Source organism: Apus apus, chromosome 24, assembly GCF_020740795.1.
Source record: "Apus apus isolate bApuApu2 chromosome 24, bApuApu2.pri.cur, whole genome shotgun sequence".
NCBI lineage: Eukaryota > Metazoa > Chordata > Aves > Apodiformes > Apodidae > Apus > Apus apus.
The window spans coordinates 3,517,167-3,536,378 of NC_067305.1; the positions used below are offsets into that span (position 1 = coordinate 3,517,167).

Below are 19,212 nucleotides of genomic sequence, written 5' to 3' on the forward strand. Positions count from 1 at the left end.
CAGTAGATGACTAAGAATCTGCCTGAAAAGAATGTCTTATGACTCTGGGCACGTTAATGGTTGTTCTGGAAGATGTGTTCCATTGCTGAGGTAGAAATAAGAGTATCCTGGAGTCTGGGCTGAGCCCAACACCAGGGTAGTCTTCCAAAAAGACTGGGAACTTGGCAGAGCACTTCACTTAGCTGGGACAAGCCAACTGCTACAAGCTGTAGTTGCATCCTTTTTCCAGAGTCACTTGCCCAGAGTTTTGGAGTGTCTTGGGTTTTAACTTGAGCAATAATGTCATCATGCTGTCAGCTTTTATAAGGGCTTGTATTGAGAGAACAAAGGGGGATGGATTAAAACTGGGAAAGGGAGATTGAGGTGAGACATGAGGAGGGAATTCTGGAGTGTGAGGGTGGTGAGAGTCTGGCCCAGGTTGCCCAGGGAAGCTGTGGCTGCCCCATCCCTGGCAGTGTTGAAGGGCAGGTTGAATGGGGCTTGGAGCAGCCTGGGCTGGTGGGAGGTGTCCCTGCCCATGCAGGGGGGTGGATCTAGATGATCCTTAAGGTTCCTTCCCACCCAAACCATTCTATGATAACTTTGAAATACTGCTACTCCTGCACATACCAGAGGGCTTTACCTGCCCTCAGCTCCCCATGTGATAACTTCATCTCCTGCATCCTCAGGATGGGGATCTGGTGCTTCCCAGAAACCCTCATCCTGTCTATCAATATGCAGGTTTTATAGAAAGATTTAAAATTGCATGAATCTGAGTAGCATTAAGAATGAAATCCACCTTCAGTAACCTCCTGAGAGTGCCTACTTTGGAAGACAGGCTTCTTTTCAGTTGTTTGTCTTTGCTGAGTGTTCCTTACACTTCCATCTTTCTTCCATCCCTACCTTTCCCCTGTTCCTGTCAGGTATTGCACTCCACGCCATCAGGATTTTGAAGACTTGGAGCGCAAGTACTGGAAGAACCTCACGTTTGTCTCACCACTTTATGGAGCTGACATCAGTGGCTCATTGTATGATGCAGTAAGTCAAATGCTCCTCTTTTATTCATTTTAAATATGGATACTAACTTCCTTAGTGCTCTTCTCTCTTTAAGGAGCAGTAAATGAGTATTTATTTGATTTAGCAACGCTTAAAAAAGCAAATAATCTCTTTGTTTTTCCCTCATTACCAAACTGTGACTAAGCTTCCTTTAGGATTCAGGATAGCAGAGAAAATGGAAGGTGTGAAAAGCTTAGTTTTACTAGGAAAATGAAGGGGGAAAAAGTGTTTAATTCCTACAAAATGTGTGGCTGAAAATTGTATATAACTTGTAGAAAAGGGTGTTAAAGAATCTTGGGCTGGCTTCATAATGAGATGTGTGTGATAGTCTGTAGGTCAATTAAAAGTTACTGACCCTGATCTTTATCATGCTAGAGCTGGAGGTTTGTTTCTTTTTCTTTTTTATTTATTTAAGGGAATATAATAGAAATTTCTGCTGAAGCACCTTAGAGAGCCAGAAGAAAGCAGCATTTCAAGGAATGGAGTGCTTAATCAAAAATACTTTTTGGATTCTTAACACAATTGAAATACTTCTGCTTGGGTTTTTTTTCTTCATAAGCAGCTGCATTAGGGTCTTGCCTATGCACCTGCCTGCTAAATGGTTTTACAATTCAAATTGTTAAAGCTTTTCCTTTATTGCATCCTCTGCATGAAGTAATTCTGTAATTTCTTATGCTTTAAACAACAAGGATTGCTTATTTTATAACTGTTTAGGCAGCTCATCTGAAGCAGTGCCCTTCCACTGTAGTTTTCTTTTGAGTGGAAAAGGGCCTTTTTTGAGCATTGGCTGGTTGTCTGCAGTATAAACTGTGTCTTTTTAGCATCACTGTGGTTTAATAAGGCATGAATTGGAATAAACATAGATACCTGAGGTCCTCAGAGCAATGGACATCAAAGTTACCTGTAGTATTTGGTGCTTTGATGAGATCATATTTTTGTCCATGGTGTGATCAGGGAAGGTGATAAAACCAGGCACAGGCACAAGCTTTGGGAGAAGGAGCTTTGCAATGTACATTGTGCCTATTTCCTTTGGGACATTGTCTTACTCTTCAGGCAATCCCAAGGTTTAAGTTTTGTACCAGTTTATGTGCCTTCTCTCTTTGGTACTGAAGCAGAGAAAACCAGCCATCAGATTTAGAAATTCTTAATACTCTTTCTGTTTGGATACTGATAACAACAAAACTGTCTTCCCCATTCTTTATCTGAAGCACTGAGCTGATGTGGAGGTTCTGCCACTTTGGCCACATTGAAATCTATAGTTTCTCATCAGCTGATACATGTTCATCCTGTGAAAAACCTCTGGGTGGAATATATCATTGAGACAAATGTATTGTACATTTAGGCCAGCTACTTATTTTTATTAGTAGAACAGTTACTTAATGGGAGGGAATCACATAGTACAAGTGCCTCTTCAACAAACACTTTTAGTGAGAAGCTATTCATCAATCCCTTTGCCACAGGGTAATGCATCCTTTTCATGGTTATTGCTGAGCATTAAAAGTAAGCTTTCTGGAAGCAGGTGGAATTAAATGAATGCAGACAACACAAGGATTTCAGGGCACTGAAAGGAAGCTGTGGGGTATTACTGTGCTATAGAAAGTCCTGGTATGTTCCAGTACAAAACATTTGTTTTGAATTACAGGATGTGGAAGAATGGAATATTGGCAATCTGAACACCCTCTTAGACATGGTGGAACACGAGTGTGGCATCATCATAGAAGGTGTGAACACTCCCTACCTCTACTTTGGGATGTGGAAGACAACTTTTGCTTGGCACACAGAGGACATGGATCTCTACAGTATCAACTACTTGCATTTTGGGGAGCCAAAATCCTGGTGAGTACTAACAGATGGTGCCTCTTTTGATACCTTTGATACCTTTTGCCCTCACTGCAATTCCCTTTCCTTCAGGCCTACCTAATTCCATCAGCTTTACCCAATCTCTCACTTCCCTTTTCCCCCCCCCCCTCTCCTACTCTACATTTGAAAGCAATTTTACTTCCATGCTGACTTTCTCAGAGGCCTAATTCCTGACTTACTAGAAAAGCAGCAGAATTAGGGAGATTTGTTGACATTATGAGTAAAACCAGATCTCAACACTTGGGGCTTTTGAAAAGCTGATGCAGAGGGGAGCACTTGCACTAATGTGGGAGGACAAGTGGTGCTGGGGATGTGTGGAGGCTTCAGGAGCACTTTAACAGTGAAAGACTCTTCTTGCATTGTACTGCAGGCAGGAAGCATCTGTTACTTTAAAATATCCAGTAGTTAAACATGTAAATATGCTCATAACTCCAGGGACAGGGTGGGTCAAAGTGCTACGTTTTCATGTTCATAAGCATTTTTCAGCATAGACTGGTTTGCAGTAGCTTTCCACAAAAATAATCAATAGATAAAGGATGAAGTTCAAGAAGCCAGGAAATCTGGAGTGAGTTACCAAGAACTGTCTTCTTTTTTTTCCTCAAGTCTCCCATTTAAAAGTACAACCAGAGAGACTTAGCAACACAGAAGAACTTTGAAGATCTTGATGTGACTAATAAATATTGACATTTGCGTGCAAATTAGAGCTTAAATGTCACAGTGAAGCTGCTGTCGTTGTGCCCTGGCAGAGGCAGACAGGATCCTCCCTTCTCCCTGCAATATGGGTCCCTGGTGACACCAAGTGTCTCCAGGCTGTTAGTGTCTGTGGATATTCCAGCACAGAATGACTGGATACATGATTCTCTTGCAGTCCTGAAGAGGACTGGAAGCAGGGGCTGCATCTGGGACATTCAGCTCTAGGTTTAAAGTGATTTTTTTTTTTTAAGTCTTTCCAACATGTCAGAAAGTCTAATTCCCCAGCAGACCTGATTCTTAGTCTTCCTCTTTCAGGCAGATACACCAGGATTTTGCAGGTATTCTATGATATATATCTCTGTTAAACAAAATTACTCTCAAGAAACATCTCTCTGGATTAGGAATGGAATGTGCCACCCTCTCATTTTAGGCACTGTCAGTTATTTCCTTCCTCTTCAGAAGCAGTTCGTTCAACATCGGTTTTATTCAGTCCCCATCTCCAGTAGGTGGAAGCACTTACCCTCCTTTGCCCACACAGCTCAGTGACCACCAGCAAAGCTGGTGTCTTCAGAGTGATGGTTTAAGCAGGTCAGCACACAAGAGTTGGCTGCTCTGAGAGCTGTTGGAGCAGCTGCCTGAGGTTGGTGTTAGGGTGGTGCCATCACCAGTGTCTCTGACCACTCCTGGTGCCTGCACGTTACCAGTCCTGCCTCATCTGCTTGCTTTTTGTTCCTCTCCCAGAATGGAGGATTATTGCTTTCAAAAAATAGAAGAACAGATTGCCTTTAAAAAAAGGAGCTGCTTACAGCATGAAAATAGTGGCTGTTCCACAAACTATTCACAAAATTGAACCAATTCTTTAGTGTTTAGACATTAGGAGGAAATTCTGGAGTGTGAGGGTGGTGAGAGCCTGGCCCAGGTTGCCCAGGGAAGCTGTGGCTGCCCCATCCCTGGCAGTGTTGAAGGGCAGGTTGGATGGGGCTTGGAGCAACCTGGGCTGCTGGGAGGTGTCCCTGCCCATGCAGGGGGGTTGGATCTAGATGATCTTTAAGTTCCCTTCCAACCTGAACTATTCCAGGATTCCATGAAACACTCATATTGTGAGCAAAAGGTAGAGAACAGCTGCTAAATGAATAATACACTAAGTATTAGTAGTTTTTTTTGTTGTGGTTGGTGGGGGGGGTTTGTGAGTTTTCAGTTTTTTTGGAGTATTGTTGGTATGATATGTCAACGTCCACATACTGAGTAAACCATAAGGATGATAAACTCATTGCATTGAAGCTGTTGCCTTATCTTTACTACAGTGTTTCCCCCAAATACAACATCAAACATAAGGAATTGCATAGTAGATAAACCACCAAAACAAACCTCCCAGCAGTAAAACACAAAACATTTTTGTGTGAAGAGGTTAAGAATCAGAAAGAAATGGAAATTGTAGATGGAAAATGGTATCTGTCAAATATCAGATCTTGCAAGTTCTTTGTAGCTTTTATTTCTGTCTTCTGAGGATTTGGGGAGGTGCTGGGGACACCTGGTAGTCCCCTAAGAGGGGCTTCAGTTGTTGCAGAGTTCAGTCACTACTGCTGATAATTGGAGCAGAGAAATAATAAAATCTTGTAAAGGAGCTCAGGTGTTGCTGGTTAAAAATCAAAGCAGGAACATGCTCTGCACCTGGTTGGGTTATTTGTTGATATTGATAAACTTTTACCCCACTTAAAATGAAGGGGAGGATTTGTATCCAGCCATTCTGTATAGTTTGTTTGTTGTTTTTTTCTAGTAACTAGTTCTATAAACCTTGCACAGTTAGGGGGAAATGAGGATTTTAAGCACAGAGCATGTTTTGGGCAAAACGTTTTCCCATTGAACTGAGGTTTCTTATATAGATGGCAGTGGGTAAGACAAAAATAAATGTATTGTGACAAGATGCCACTGCTGGTTTGGCAGCCCTCCCTGCTGTTCCCTTAAGCATAAGGCAAGAGTATGCCACTTGCCTGAGTCACTTCTTCCTTGCTCTTCACCCTGACAGCTTCTGTTAATGAGTTCTTAGGCTTTTCTGTGAACCAGCTTCTGAGGAGTGAATCTGAATATCCCTTTGAGCAGACCTGGAACTTTCCAGGCACCCGAGCATCTTCTGGTTGTGATTGCAGTCATCCCAGAGCTCAGCTGGGGGAGCTCTTGGACTTCACTGAGGAAGTTCCAGTGGTGCAGCCTGGCTTTACCCAAAGATGGCTAAAATGTTAGTTGTGTTTTTCTGGCATCACCTCTATGGAAATTTCCCAGCTTCCTTCATCCTTTTTATAGACTCTGACTCTGATCATCATAGAAGCACCTGAGGGAACAGCAGGAGTGTGGAGAGTTACGAAGTCTACCAGTTTGGGGTTGAGCTCTAAAATAAGAGGCTGAGTTCTTGTTTGGCTGTCAGAGGTATTTATGTAGTGAACCAAGGACTGTGTATATTGGTAGTATTCTGCTTCAAAATTCTCTGTGAAAAACCCTGCCTCTTCATGTCTCTGATAAATTATCTTAAGCTACTTCAATCCAGGCTGTGCAAGCAAAGCCCTGCTTTGCAGGGTTGTGTGTTGGAGCAGTGAGAAACCACCAGCTCTCTTTCCTTATGGTGAGAGGGGAATTAAGCTGATTGAGGTTGCCTCCCAGACCTCCTTCAAGTGACAAGAAATCTCTGTCTGTTTTTTGTGGTGTTTTTTTTTTGGAAGAGGTGAAATATCTTCTCGGGGAGGTCTGGGTATGTGCAGACCATGAGAAAAACCACCTCACTGGACAAGGATAAGCTGAGACAGGAATCTGTCTTGTGGGTCAGGGGGGATGGTTACTCAAGTATTATTTTGTATGGGTCTTTCATTTGTCTTTGAAATTTTGGGTTATCCCTCTTAAGAAACAGGTGCTTTAGGGACTGTTAGGGTTAGAGTTAAAATAACTGTCTGTGGTTCAACCATTGGAGATGGCTTCTTTGTACAACCTAATGAGCATCTGCCTGGTCATACAGCTTCTTGATTAATGTGTCTCTTCACTGCAGAGAAGTCCAGCTGCCAGCACTTTCCTGTGCTGCCTCTTTTCCTTAAGCAGAGCAGAACAGGCTGCAGCAACAGGAGTTGCCTGCTCAGAGCTGGGTCACTGGGGATGCAGGTTAAGAAAGTGTTCAGCACTGAGTGAAGTACCTGAGCAATAAAGGGTCATCCAGCAATGAGGGAGAGGAGAGGGGCTAATGGAAGACAGCTTTTTCCTGCTTCCACATTCATTACATGATTTATCTGTGCCTGTAGATGGCAATGCATTTACTCCTCAAATTCTGTCTGGTTGTACCAGGAATGAGCACTGTTGTGTGTCTTCAGCCAGATCCACAGCCCCCTGTCAGGTTACCCTCCTGTTCAAGCCCATCACTTTTTCTAATGTTCTGTGTCTCAGGTGCTTGCATCTGGTCTACATTGTGGTCACACTGTTGGTGTTTTTTAACTGGAAAATCAGTCTGACAGACTGGAGGGGTAGTATGGGAAGCGTGGGCACTTCCCATCACATACCCTGGGAATTTGGAGCTGTTGTGTAGCTTTGTGTTCAGCTGCCCAGGCAGGAGCTGCCAGATTGAGTTGCTTGCTTGTTTCTCAAGTTACAATAAAACCTCTCTCTCCCATTAGTAGTTTAATTACAACCTTTTAATGGTCTGTCTCCAGTTTTTTCAAAAGTTTAAATGTATTTCATTTTGCAGCCTTACATTAAATCTCTTGTGGTAGGAGTTTTTACTGTATCAATTATACATATTATGTATAATTACTTTATACATTCATATGCTGAGATCTAAAATAAAGCATATTGTCAAATGAGGCTAACAGAAGACTGATTTTATAATGACAGAAGCAACAAAGCTGAATGCCAAGCCTCATGCTTCATGGTTATTATGGCATTTTATTGAGGAACGTGTTCCTCTTAAGCTCTTGCAATTTCAGAAGTGTATTTTTAAACATTCTGGTGCTCCACCATCCCTTGGTTTTGTCTCTACAAAATGTGCAGTACCCACCTGGAGAGCTCCCCATGGTAGGGAAGTGCTGGAGGAACCTTTAAATCTCAGTAATGTGAAGTTGATGGATGCACTTTGGAGGTGTAATGTCTCTATCTTGTTTTGTCAACACTGTAACACCTGGCTGAGTAATAAGGTTATTTTCTCAGATACTTTGAGACTTAGCTTGCTGTATAGCAACCATGTTTAATACACCTTCTGTAAGTACTAATGGGATGTTAAACTGTGCTCTGTCTCTCAGAACTGCAGGTGTTAAACCAGAGTGACACTGAGGATGGTAATTGATTTTTATAGAATGTCCCTCTTCCCTTATCATGATGGATGTTTAAACCCCTTTAATTAAAAGAGGTAGCCAGCTTTAGCTTTCAAGTTGTATGGTCTCCTCTCCAAAACAGTCCCTTGCTGAAAGTGGATCATGCCTAATCTGTTTGACTTTGATATCACAAAGTACACTTTATGCCAGAACAGCACTTTATGTGGAATTAAGGACAAATTACCAAAGGAACTTTAAAATAATATCATTAGTTGCAAGCACTGGCCACAGCTACAATTACATTTTCAGAAACACTTCTGGAATTCTGTCTTGTAAAAGCCTTAAGACTGCTTTTTTGAAAGTACAGATGGTTACTTGAAAATATTGTTAGTTGAAGTATTTTAGAAGTTCTGATTTCTTCCCTCCAGGTGTCCCGCAGGGTTCCCAGTCTAGGCTAAGTCCATCTCTCGGAATCAAGGAAAACAAGTCCATGGGAGGACTTGCTTGTAACAACTAAATGAATTTGCATTGTCTGTAATTGATGCTACCATCAATAAGGAAACCTTACATTTTCTAACTGTGATATGATGGCAAGATTTAAAGTGAGACATGATTGTTCCCCTGGGGGAGGGTTGTAAAAGGAGCCGTCCTTATTCTTGGCTAAAAGCACATACTGAAGCAGCTGCAGATATGAAGTGCTGAGGATCTCAGTGCTGATTTTATTTTTCATTCTTGTCTTAGGGAGCATTGCAGCTGTCTTAGTCATAACTGCTGTCCTGTGCTCCTCCCAGGATAGAAAACACTAATCCCTGGAAAACTATCAATCTTGGGGAAAGAAATAACCTAATACAGCCATGGAGCTTAACACTTCTTCTCTTCTCCATCATTCTTAGTGCTGGGTCCTTATCCCCATGTCCCCAGGTATTCTGCACCATCCCTCTGCTTTTAACACACTCACATATGTTGCAGTTTGTTGTGAGCTTGGTGTAATCTCATTTAAAGCAGCTGGGTTTAGAGTTTGGTAGAGCTGTGTGGCAGCAGGGGGGAAGGGCACTTGTCCCTTGCATCATTTATTGCCTTCTAACTGTTCCATCCTCTCAGGGGTCCATTGCACAAGGCAGTTGAATTGCTGAATTGATCAGGTGTGATTATAAGTCTTGATTATTGGGATCTCAGTAACCCTTGCACCCTGGAGATCCTGTGAGTTTCTTAAAGCTGGATTAACTGGAGTCACAGATGCATTTTGCCCTTGGGGGGACTGAGGACTCTGAATTTGTTGCACTATGACTTTTTGTTTTGCTCCATACAGAGAATTCCAACCCCCCCTAACCCGAGTTTTACTTTTCCTATTTCTTGGCATTAGGGAATTCATGAGAATATTCTCAGCCTTTCCTTCCTTGATCCCCAAGGTCTGCATCAGCCTTCCATGTGAGGTGTGTGGGGTTGCCTTGCTCTAAAATGTGTGCTTATGTTTGTGGTTTGTGTGTTTCACTCCTGACAACAGAGATTTATAGGCTGATTGAGGTAGAGTGGGGAAGAAAGGAGATGCAGTGGGGGAGCCATTTGGCTGTGATGGGCTCCTTGCAGCTCACAGATTTCCTTCCTGCCTCTGCCATCCAATGTAATCTGTTTTACAGCTCTGCAGTTTTGGATGGAGAAAGAGTAGAATTTATGGTGATGGTTGATTTATAGATTAACTGCAACACCATTTGCTCTCGGGCAGATTTGGCAAAGCAAGACCCTTTTCTGTTGATAAAAGGGATAGAGGGAGGAACAGTGATATTCATTAAAAGAAATAAGAGGGAAGGGAGGTAAAGTATGGCCAGACAGAACAGCTTTTCACTCTCCTACCTCCTCCAGAACTGTTAGGGGAAGGCTGCTTTGAAACAGGCTTTCTGCATTGAGAATCTGTGTGCATGTTGATTTGCTCAGAGATTCATGGAAGGAGTGATGTATTGAGATGCAGAGTTGCATCCCCCTGTAATTCACTGATAAATGAGAGCAGTGCAGCAGTGAGTTATTAATACAGCCCTTCAAGCTTCATATACCGCAGTCATTAGTTAATCAATACCAACCACACTAAACTACTAATATCCAAACAAGCCTTTCTCAGCTCTCTTTGTCCTGGAGGTGGTGCTGTGGGTGAAGAATGGTGTAAATCTTATTAGGAAGGGAACAGCTGATGGGCTGCTTTAAACAGCCAAGGATTCAGCATCTGAATCTTGGGCAACTTGAGTGTTTTTAATGTGGTTAAGTCATCAAACCAAACTATATGAAGAGTTATGAGCTCTAACTTGTGTTATGTGGATTATCTTCCCAGTCAGGTGCCTGCAATTGGAATAGTGGAGATTTTTCTTTTTAATAGAGTTAGATTTTTGTTGTGTTTTATTATGCTGTTGTAGACAGGTTATTAAAAGATAACTTTTCCCATGCAGAGGAGGCACAGCATTCTGGGGAGGTAGGACACCTCTGTTGTCTTTCTTGACTCACCCTCATCTAAGTTTGAGAGAAAATGCCACGAAGGTCAAGCCAGACTCATGGACTGATGGGATCAACTATGGATCTTGTCTGGGGAGGAACTGTTGCTTTGGATGTGGAATGGATGACAGGACCTCAGCCAGCAAGCTGGCTGCTTGCAGCCATTCAGTCCCCCTCTTTTCACTCAGGTCTGTTCTGTAGGTGTACTTCCCCCTCTAAAGTCCTTTTCTGTTTCTTACTCTTGTCTAAATCCACTGCAAAAGGCATGGTACTAATATCTACTTTGCTGCCATTTTAGTTTTCAGTCTGTTTTATGTCCATCTGTGTCTGTTTCTTGAGATGATAAACTCTTGGAGGCTGGAGCTCACCTGTGAGTACTTGTACCTAGCCTAGCAAAGTGGAGAGCCTTCTGATCTGTGGGTCATCTTCACATCCTTCCATCATGACCTGGAGAGGTGGTGATGCTGATGTGTCAGGCTCATCCCTGTTTTTCCAGCAGTGTCTTCAAGGGGCCTCCTGCTCCACAGACAGTGTTTAATGCCTGCTCTGCTGTTTCCTCCAGCACTAATAACTCATCACAGCTCAGCAGTCCCAGTCTGGACTGAGGGAAGCACATCTTTGATCCAGGAAGGTTCTTGCTGCAACTCACTCTTATGTTTTGAAAGTGCCTGCTTAAAGCTCAAGCCTGATTTGAAATGAAGATCTATGGAAGTCTGACAGGATCACAGATTGGTTTTAATAACTGAGGCTTTTGAACAGTGTACCTTGCCATGGTGACAAGATGGGAGGGAGATGTGCTTCCATGCTTCATGTAACTCTTTCAGCCTGATCTAACTTGGGCCCTGTGGGAGAATGAGCTTGCAAATTCTGCCTTGGCATGGTGCTGAAAGCCAGGGTTGGAAAGACCAGAAGGAACCAACGGTGATACTGCAGAGCTTTGTCTTTATTCACATTTTGTTAACACACTGGCAGAAATCAGCAGGGATTTTTTTTTTTTTTCTTTACTCAGCAGAGAAAATTGAGGTTGGGTGATGCCAAGTGCAGCACAAGTGTAGTTTAAAATAACAGAAGCCTGCAGTGATGACAGTACTTAAACAGCACACTGTCCTTCCAGTGCTGTGCAACTGTTAACTAGTTAACGTTCTAAGTAGTTTATATGCCGGGGTTTCTCTCCACTTCATTTCTAAGTGGCCCATCAACATGACAAAGCTGATCAAGTAGAAGAAACAAAGGAAACTTTACAGCCTGTGTCACTGATCTTGATCAAATCTCAGCTCTAACACTTCCAGCTTTGATGCTGACAAGAACACAGGCACTAGCTTCAAAGCAGTAGTTGTGGGTCCAAATGAAGTAGATTGATGCATAAGGGGCACGAAACTTTTGTACTTTTTTTTCCCCTCAGAAAAGAAGAGTGTGTGTAGAGACATTGCACCTCTAGCACAAGAGGTTTCCTAATCCAAAGATACCTTTTAATTACTAGGGAGCAGATTTCTTCTGTTCTGCTGTGGGCAATAATCCATGTTTTTTTTTTTCCAAGAGCAGAAGCACGTGGGCCTGTGCCTAGTAAAGGAGGCAGCTCTCACAGGCCAGTTGGTACAAGAAGGGAACATCTGTGATCTCCCCTGGTTTCCTTTTTTCTCCATGTTTCTTCTTTTGCATTGAGGGATTTTTAGAATGTAAGGTCTTTGAGGCATAATCTTTGCCTTTCTTTGTGTTTGTATAGTATCCACTACAAAAACCAACCAGTAATTAATAATCTGATTGCCAGTTTTGGGAAATAAATCTGATGTGAACAGGTTCTTCAGAACAAATAGCAGAGAATGGCAAGGGGATGAATATTGTAGTCATTCATCTCAGTTGAATTGTATACTAATTATCTTCTTGGCCAAATGAAATGAATAGATGATTTAATAATGTTTTTCCCAAAACACCTTTTCTTAGTAAAATACCCCTTCATCCTGCTCATTCACTGCATGCAGAAGCAGACTAGGGGTTGATTGTGTAGGTGTGGAAGGAGGGGCACTCCAGTGAGGTTTGTAATTTTGTGCTTCTTGTCTGGCATTTGTTGCTGTGTGAAGCTTACTGGACTGGTACATTGATCGCCTTTCCAAGAGCAGATGGTTGTTCATATTAAACTCTCTGCTTTAAAATAGTATTTAAAAATTGCATTTGAATTCTGGAAGAATCTCCTTTTGGTATTCATGGAGTTTTGGGTTAGGGAAGCAATGTGGAAGTAGCTGATCGTTCAGATGTTTTATGCAAATCATAAAATCATGGAGTGGTTTCGGTTGGAAGGGACCTTGAAGATCATCTAGATCCATCCCCCCTGCATGGGCAGGGACACCTCCCACCAGCCCAGGCTGCTCCAAGCCCCATCCAACCTGCCCTTCAACACTGCCAGGGATGGGGCAGCCACAGCTTCCCTGGGCAACCTGGGCCAGGCTCTCACCGCCCTCACACTCCAGAATTCCCTCCTCATGTCTCACCTCAATCTCCCTCTTCCAGTTTTAACCCACTAGCATCTTGTATCTATGAGTTCAGTTGTACCTCTTGAAAATTCATATTGCTTTAAAATCAGAAGTTTAAAAAGCTGCTCTCTGATGTCACTTCTTGAAACTAATGCCTCTTCAATACTACTTCTAACTCCTGGCAAATTTAAAGGTTAAAGAGCAGTATGTAATTAGCACCAGTTAGGTGTGACTTCTCTTCCAACAGTCAGTCCTTAAGGATTCTGTCCCAACTCCAGAGACCTGAGATATTCTGCCCATGGTTACTTGAAAACGAATGCAGAGTTTGCAGTTGCACAGATCTCAAGTGAAAGAGGAAGTTTCTCATCTTGCTTACTGTTTTGTTAGCAGCAAAATTGCCTGCCATTTCTCCATATTGTGCATGGAAATGGGTTGGATAATTAGGCAACTATGTGCATGGAAAAGAGATTTTTATTGAGTGAAATGGCTCTGTGGTGTAAGTGCTGAGAATGCTTACTGTTACCCAGGCCCTTTCTGAGCAGGTTTTGTCCTGATTTGCTTCCTGTGCTGGTTCCCAGAGGATTGTATTTGAGCAGCTGAATGCAGAGCTCATTTTTCTCTGAGCTTTAGAAGACAGGCTGATTTGGAGTGTTTGTGTGGTTGTAATCTTGTTCTGTCATTACCTGTTTACTCCTTATTATGGCTTTTTGAGCAGATACTCTCCAGCCTCTGTGTTTATCTTCCTCCCTATGTGTATTTCAATAAAAATGTCATTATTTGAAATCATTGACACTGCTGGTTAAAGATACTGAATTCCATCATCCATTGTCCTGTAAAATGATCCATTAAAGATAAAAACTGCAGGTACTCGATAAAGGTTCTTCCCGTGGAACAAGGAGCTCTCTGATCTGTGTGCAATCTTATCTCCAGAGCATTTGTTTGCCTTCTTCATGTGGAGGAGCCACAACAGAAGGGGACAGAGGAGGGAAGCTGGAGATTTTCCTCTCCAAGCAGTGATCCTGAGGAGAGAAACTGGATACTTGGAGTAAATTCATGGTGGGGCAGCCTCAGGTATCAATGAGGAGAAGAAGGCGAGTTAATTTCTGCCTTGTAACAAGCTGGGAGGGAGAGAGGGATGAAGGGAGGTTAAACATGGAGGAGACTAAAGGTATGAGGAAAAGGGGTGACCAGGAAAGGGAGGGTGCTGTTGACAAAGGAGCAATCCATGCTTCTGGTTGAGATGCCCTTTTCTTCATACAGGCTGCAAAACAGCTTTAAAATAATGTGGAAAAAATGCCTTTTTTTTTTTCCTGTGAGCTTTACTTTGACAGTCGGAGATGTACTATTATAAATACTTTACCTGGTAGAAAAAAATAGGCCTCCAAAGCAGGGTATGAACCTTGCAAATGAAGGACTACCCTGTATGTAGTGACAGTTCTTAATGATAAATATTCTGGAGAGACTCAGGGATTTTCTTTGGAGGCATTGCTTCTGTCACTGGGGCTAAAGATGTGGAAGGTCAGGGTTCAGATTATGCATTTATGGACACACTTTGTCTTACAGAGAGTGAAATAATAGCTTTTTATTCTGCCTGTCAGGACTGAGAGTAGGTTGGCATTTGAATCTTCAAAGGGTCAATATTCTTGGCACAACTAAATCTGCTTTGAAGACAGATAACTAACCCCCAGCTTGCCACATGATCTTAGGCATTTAAAATGTGCTGTTCTCTTTTTGTCTCTGTTCCTTATTTCAGTAATTATAGCATGTTAAACTGTGTGGGGCCTGTTTGGCCAGACCTTGTGCAGACACTGTGAAATTAACTTTCTTACCTTCTCACATGAATCGGGCTGAAGTGACATTTCCAAAGCCTTGTGGTTGAAACTCCCCCTGCCCATGGTCCCCAAGCTCTGGTAGAAGGTGGGTGCAGGAGATTTAGTGATGTAATCACTGCTTAATTGCTCTGTCTTGGTGCAAGGAGAGGCTGATGTGTAACAAGGTGGGGATGCAAGGTATTGGAACTGTCAAAAACTGTGTATGTGTGAGAATTGTAGCAAGAAAAGACCTTGGAAGCTTTGGGAGGAGGTTGAAGTAAGGGAGAGGATGGTCTGGTCCTCTGCCAAAGCTACTGAGAGCTTCAGGTGAGAACAGCTCTTAAATGGAGAGATACCAGGGGAGGATTGCCTTGGTTAGGGATCAAGTTTTTAATAGCTTTCAGTGGCCAAGAAGACAGAACTGAATTGCACACCCTTGGAAGAAGCAGCAGTGAGGACAATCTGAGCCAGACTGCAAAGTCTCTGAAGAGCTGGAAGGGTCCCTGGTGCTGGGAACTGTCACTGTCATAGTGAGTTCCCTCTTATGTCATCTCTTACTGCCTTCTAAACTGGTCCTTGGATCCCAGGATGGCCTGTCTGCTCTTTTTTTACTGACACACTCATTTAGTTCGTAACTCACAAGACGTTTGCTTATTTATTTCCATTGTTCCTGATAATAATTCTAAGCCATTAGAGGGGAAAATTGTATTCAAAAATGCTGTTTCACACTTTATTTGTTTGATGATTTAGAGCGATAGAAAATAGCACATTTGCTGGCTTTTATAGTCTGATAATTATCCACATCCATCAAGCCCTTCCAGGGGAATAAACAAAACACCAAGAAAATTACACTATTAATGACATCCTTTATGGCAAGTAGGAAGGATCTTTCTTTGTGTTAAGGAGAAAAAGAGGATTGTCCAGTTAAACTTACGTTAACAAAAGCAAAAAAAGCACTGTAGGGAAATGATTATTTAACATGTTTGTAGCTTTGGGGCAAGTACCTTCTGAGCTTGTGCCCCTGGTGTAGTTACAGTCAGACTTAGTTTTGAAGGATACTCCAGAACTTGGAAAATGACACGGAAGTAGAGATCAGAAATGCTGGAATTGGGTTTTGTGGAACAAGCTGGGAAGCTGAAAATCTTTCAGGTAGAACAGTGAGTTCTGGCTGAGTAGAAGTGGTACTTAATCCATTTCAGAAACCTGCTCATGTTTTGGTACGAAGAGTAGGACAAGGTAATTGGAAAGGATCAGTTTATTACTTTCAGATTGTTGACTCTGGGGTAAGATGACCTTTGAGTCACATGGCTGTAACTTTGGGTTTTATTTTTATCTGGAGATTTATATTTTTTTCTCCCTATTCTGTAAATCTTACGTTCCCTGGCAAAGCACAAGCCATTATTCTTGCTGTAATCCCACAAGTTGCTGAGTGGCAGGTTTTCAGGTTTAGTTTGGCCCTTTGTCTTGGGCAACTCCTGCAAGGCTGATCCGTGGAAGTACGTGCCTAGAACATCAGTCTCTTGGTTTGTTTGCCAGCTCAGTTTCTTGGAAGTTTGATCTATCTTCAAACACTTGCTGGTTGAGCACTATTTATGTAGACTTTGCTTTTATTGGGCAACCAGTTTGAACCAGAAAGGACAGATTCTGCACTTGAAGCAGTGGCTCAAGGTCAGCATTTTTGGCACTGCTGTGCTTTCTGTTGGCTCTTGTTTTCTCTGAAGCACAAGCATCTATAAAAAGATGGGCTGTTCAAATATTTATGGTGCCACTACCACTTCTCTTGAGTTCAGGTTGTTTGGGGCAACAGAAGATCCTTGCTCCCTCTTTGCTGTGGTTAAAAGGAAGTGTCTGAAGCAAAGTGAGTCCTGCTTCACCAAATTCAGTCCTCCCCAGGCAGGGAGGTGTCAAGACTCAGCTTCCATCACCAGGGGTGAAACATCGGGCAGTTCTCAGTCTTAACACAGCCCAGTTCAAGGTCTTGCCTGGTTACCACAGTCTATTTTGGTCAATTGATTTAAAAGTGAGATTTTATTCGTTCTGAGGTTTTTTTCTTCTCTCTCCTTGTCTCTGTGGGATGCATTTGTGCTGTGATCTGAATGGGGCAGAGAAGGGAAGCAGCTTTACGTGCCTTTTGACATTTTATTTTCAAGAAGGTAGGGTAGGTTGTTTTTTTTTATTTTTCTAGAGGAAACCTACTTTTAGCAGGTCACATTTATCCTTGGTCCTGGTGTACTAAATGAAACTAACCATACTATTTGGTGGGAAAAAATCATGTGAAAGTATTCCAAGTCATGCATACAGAAAAGGAAATGAATGGATATGCTTTAGTATGCATAATCTTGTCAGGTATCTGTGGAATGAAAGATATTTTGCTGTTGTCTCTGGAGTTCAAGATGTTTTGCTGTTCATCTGAGCCTGTGGGTGCAAGAGGGATGGGACCAAATCATACTGAGTGACAGTATTTCTATCAGTTCTTTCTGTCAAGGATTTTTGTCCCTAGCAAATGCCTGGCCATTTTTCATAGTGAAAGCAGGAGGGTGGTACCATAAGGTTGTACACAAAATCCAGCCCTTCCTGGGTGTTTATATGCTCAATAACAGTTCTCCTTTTGATTGCTGCAGTTTCTAATCTTTCCATGTTGCCTCCATTGTTACTCTCCCTTGTAATCAATCATTTTCTGTCTAGATGGAGCTGGCTGGCTCAGTCTGTGCAACACTTAGAGCAGCTTTCTGCTTCTCTCACTGGTTTAAATAGCAGCCCAAATTCTTTCTTTATTGCCCATCTTTGTGTAAATCAGTCAGATTTGTGAGTGTAACTTAAAGGAGAGTTTGACCTACTTTGAATTCTCTTCTGCAGTTAATTTGGTGAATTCCTGACATAAAGGTACAAGGGTGGATAGGCCCAGACAAAAAAAGTTAATTTCTGAAATTGGAGCCAGTTCTTGGCAAGAGGCTGTTCTGTGGCAAGGTATTCTGATCTGGATATTATTACATATAGTTCTTTTTTATAATCTGGAAATTCCTCCTCTTTTGCTGGTTTCTCTCCAAGCAAGTCCTTTTTCTATGTCTCTCCATGGACCCTGCTTTAAAGCTCAGCTTGGCTTTTTGCAGTCTGCAGTTTCAGATAACACAATAACCATGTTCCAATGTATTAAACTTTTAACATCCTCAAGATTCAATTAATCTTATCTTTACAACTCCCAATTACAGGCACTAATTAAGTGAAGGTTGCATTGTAGACTGGGGATATTACATTAATCAGCAGCAGCCTTCTAGCCATAAATTAGTTCTTTCCCAATCCTTCAGCATTTTTCCCAGAAGGAATGGAATGTCTCATTTTCCTGTTTTAAGGGACATTAATCCCACAAAGGAGCTTTGGATCAGGATTAGTTTTTATCACATTTATGTAAGTGATGAATGGGCTTTGTAAAACGAAAGCTACGAGGTTTGTCCCAGACAAATGAAATTGAATTGGTTGATAATTATGCAATTTAAGGCACTGTCAAATTTTGGTCAGTGGATGTTGGCAGCCCACTGCTATATTTATTATTTTACAAGATTAGGTGCTACATAGTGTTTTCCCTTAGATTTTTTTTTATTTAAGCCATCAGTTTAAATCGGCTTAATGTCTAAATCTTGAAGCATCCTACGTATGATTTCAGTCCTTTATCTTTTCTAACCTGCCAAAGAGGCACATTTTGCTTTTGTCCAGAAGCCATATGAAATATGACTTATCTGCTTCTCCTTACATTCTAGATATATTTAAAACTTCAAAACTGAGAAGTTGAGCAAGGGGACTGGCTGAAAGTCCTCTCAGATCAGGTGAATTTTGGAGAGATCTTATCAGAAGTAAAGAAACACTCTTTACCTGCTGTTGAGATTGGGCTCTTGCCTCCTTCCAATATCCTGTTTCCAGGTTGTTATAATGAGACATGATGGCTTTGACAGCTTTATTGGAAATAACAAAAATAATGCATTTTTTATGCTTCACATTGAACCAAAGTTGTAGCTGGCAATAAATGTCCTTCTCACAAATGTAAATTTTTAAGATTCTCTGTTACCAATAAAAATGGCATGAGAGCTGCGTTTGATTTGATGCAGTGTCTAAAGAATAATGTACAAAATTCCATTGGCATTATTATGTGTGTCATGATGTTAAAGATATTTCAGTGTATCATGGTATTTAGTTACCTTGTTATAACCTGAACACATAAAATCTTCATCACCTGATTTTTGCCTCTGTGAATCCTGAGGTATCAGAATCATCTAATACCTCAGAATAGTGTAACTTCAGGTAGTGTAACTTGAAAGGAGCAAGGTAACCAACAACTTTTGGTGGAGAAAACCAACCATTTGAAACTCCTGGTTTATTTATTTTTTTAAAATAGACATCACACACATGGCTCTGTTTTTGCAACTGTTAGAAACGTTCTTGCAGTTTTTTCCCAAGTTGCTTCTAATGTTTTTGTTGCCTTAAAACACATAGAAGAAATGTAAGAAAACAGGTATTTCTTGCTCTTAACTTCTTGAAGTGGGCTAAGCAGGAGTGCAGTGGTCAGGAGAGGTGGCAAACACACACACGAGC

The 19,212-nt window shown here is 41.8% G+C and overlaps 1 protein-coding gene across 3 annotated transcripts in view; it reads left to right on the top strand.

The window, feature by feature from the left end:
- Positions 1–19,212, top strand: part of KDM4B (lysine demethylase 4B) — a 95,280-nt gene that overhangs the window by 15,285 nt on the left and 60,783 nt on the right. For all 3 annotated transcript variants that reach the window (XM_051639691.1, XM_051639692.1, XM_051639693.1), the window contains exons 4-5: positions 903–1,017; positions 2,678–2,871. In XM_051639691.1, the coding sequence (XP_051495651.1) occupies positions 903–1,017; positions 2,678–2,871 (309 nt within the window). The remainder of the gene's footprint in view (positions 1–902; positions 1,018–2,677; positions 2,872–19,212) is intronic.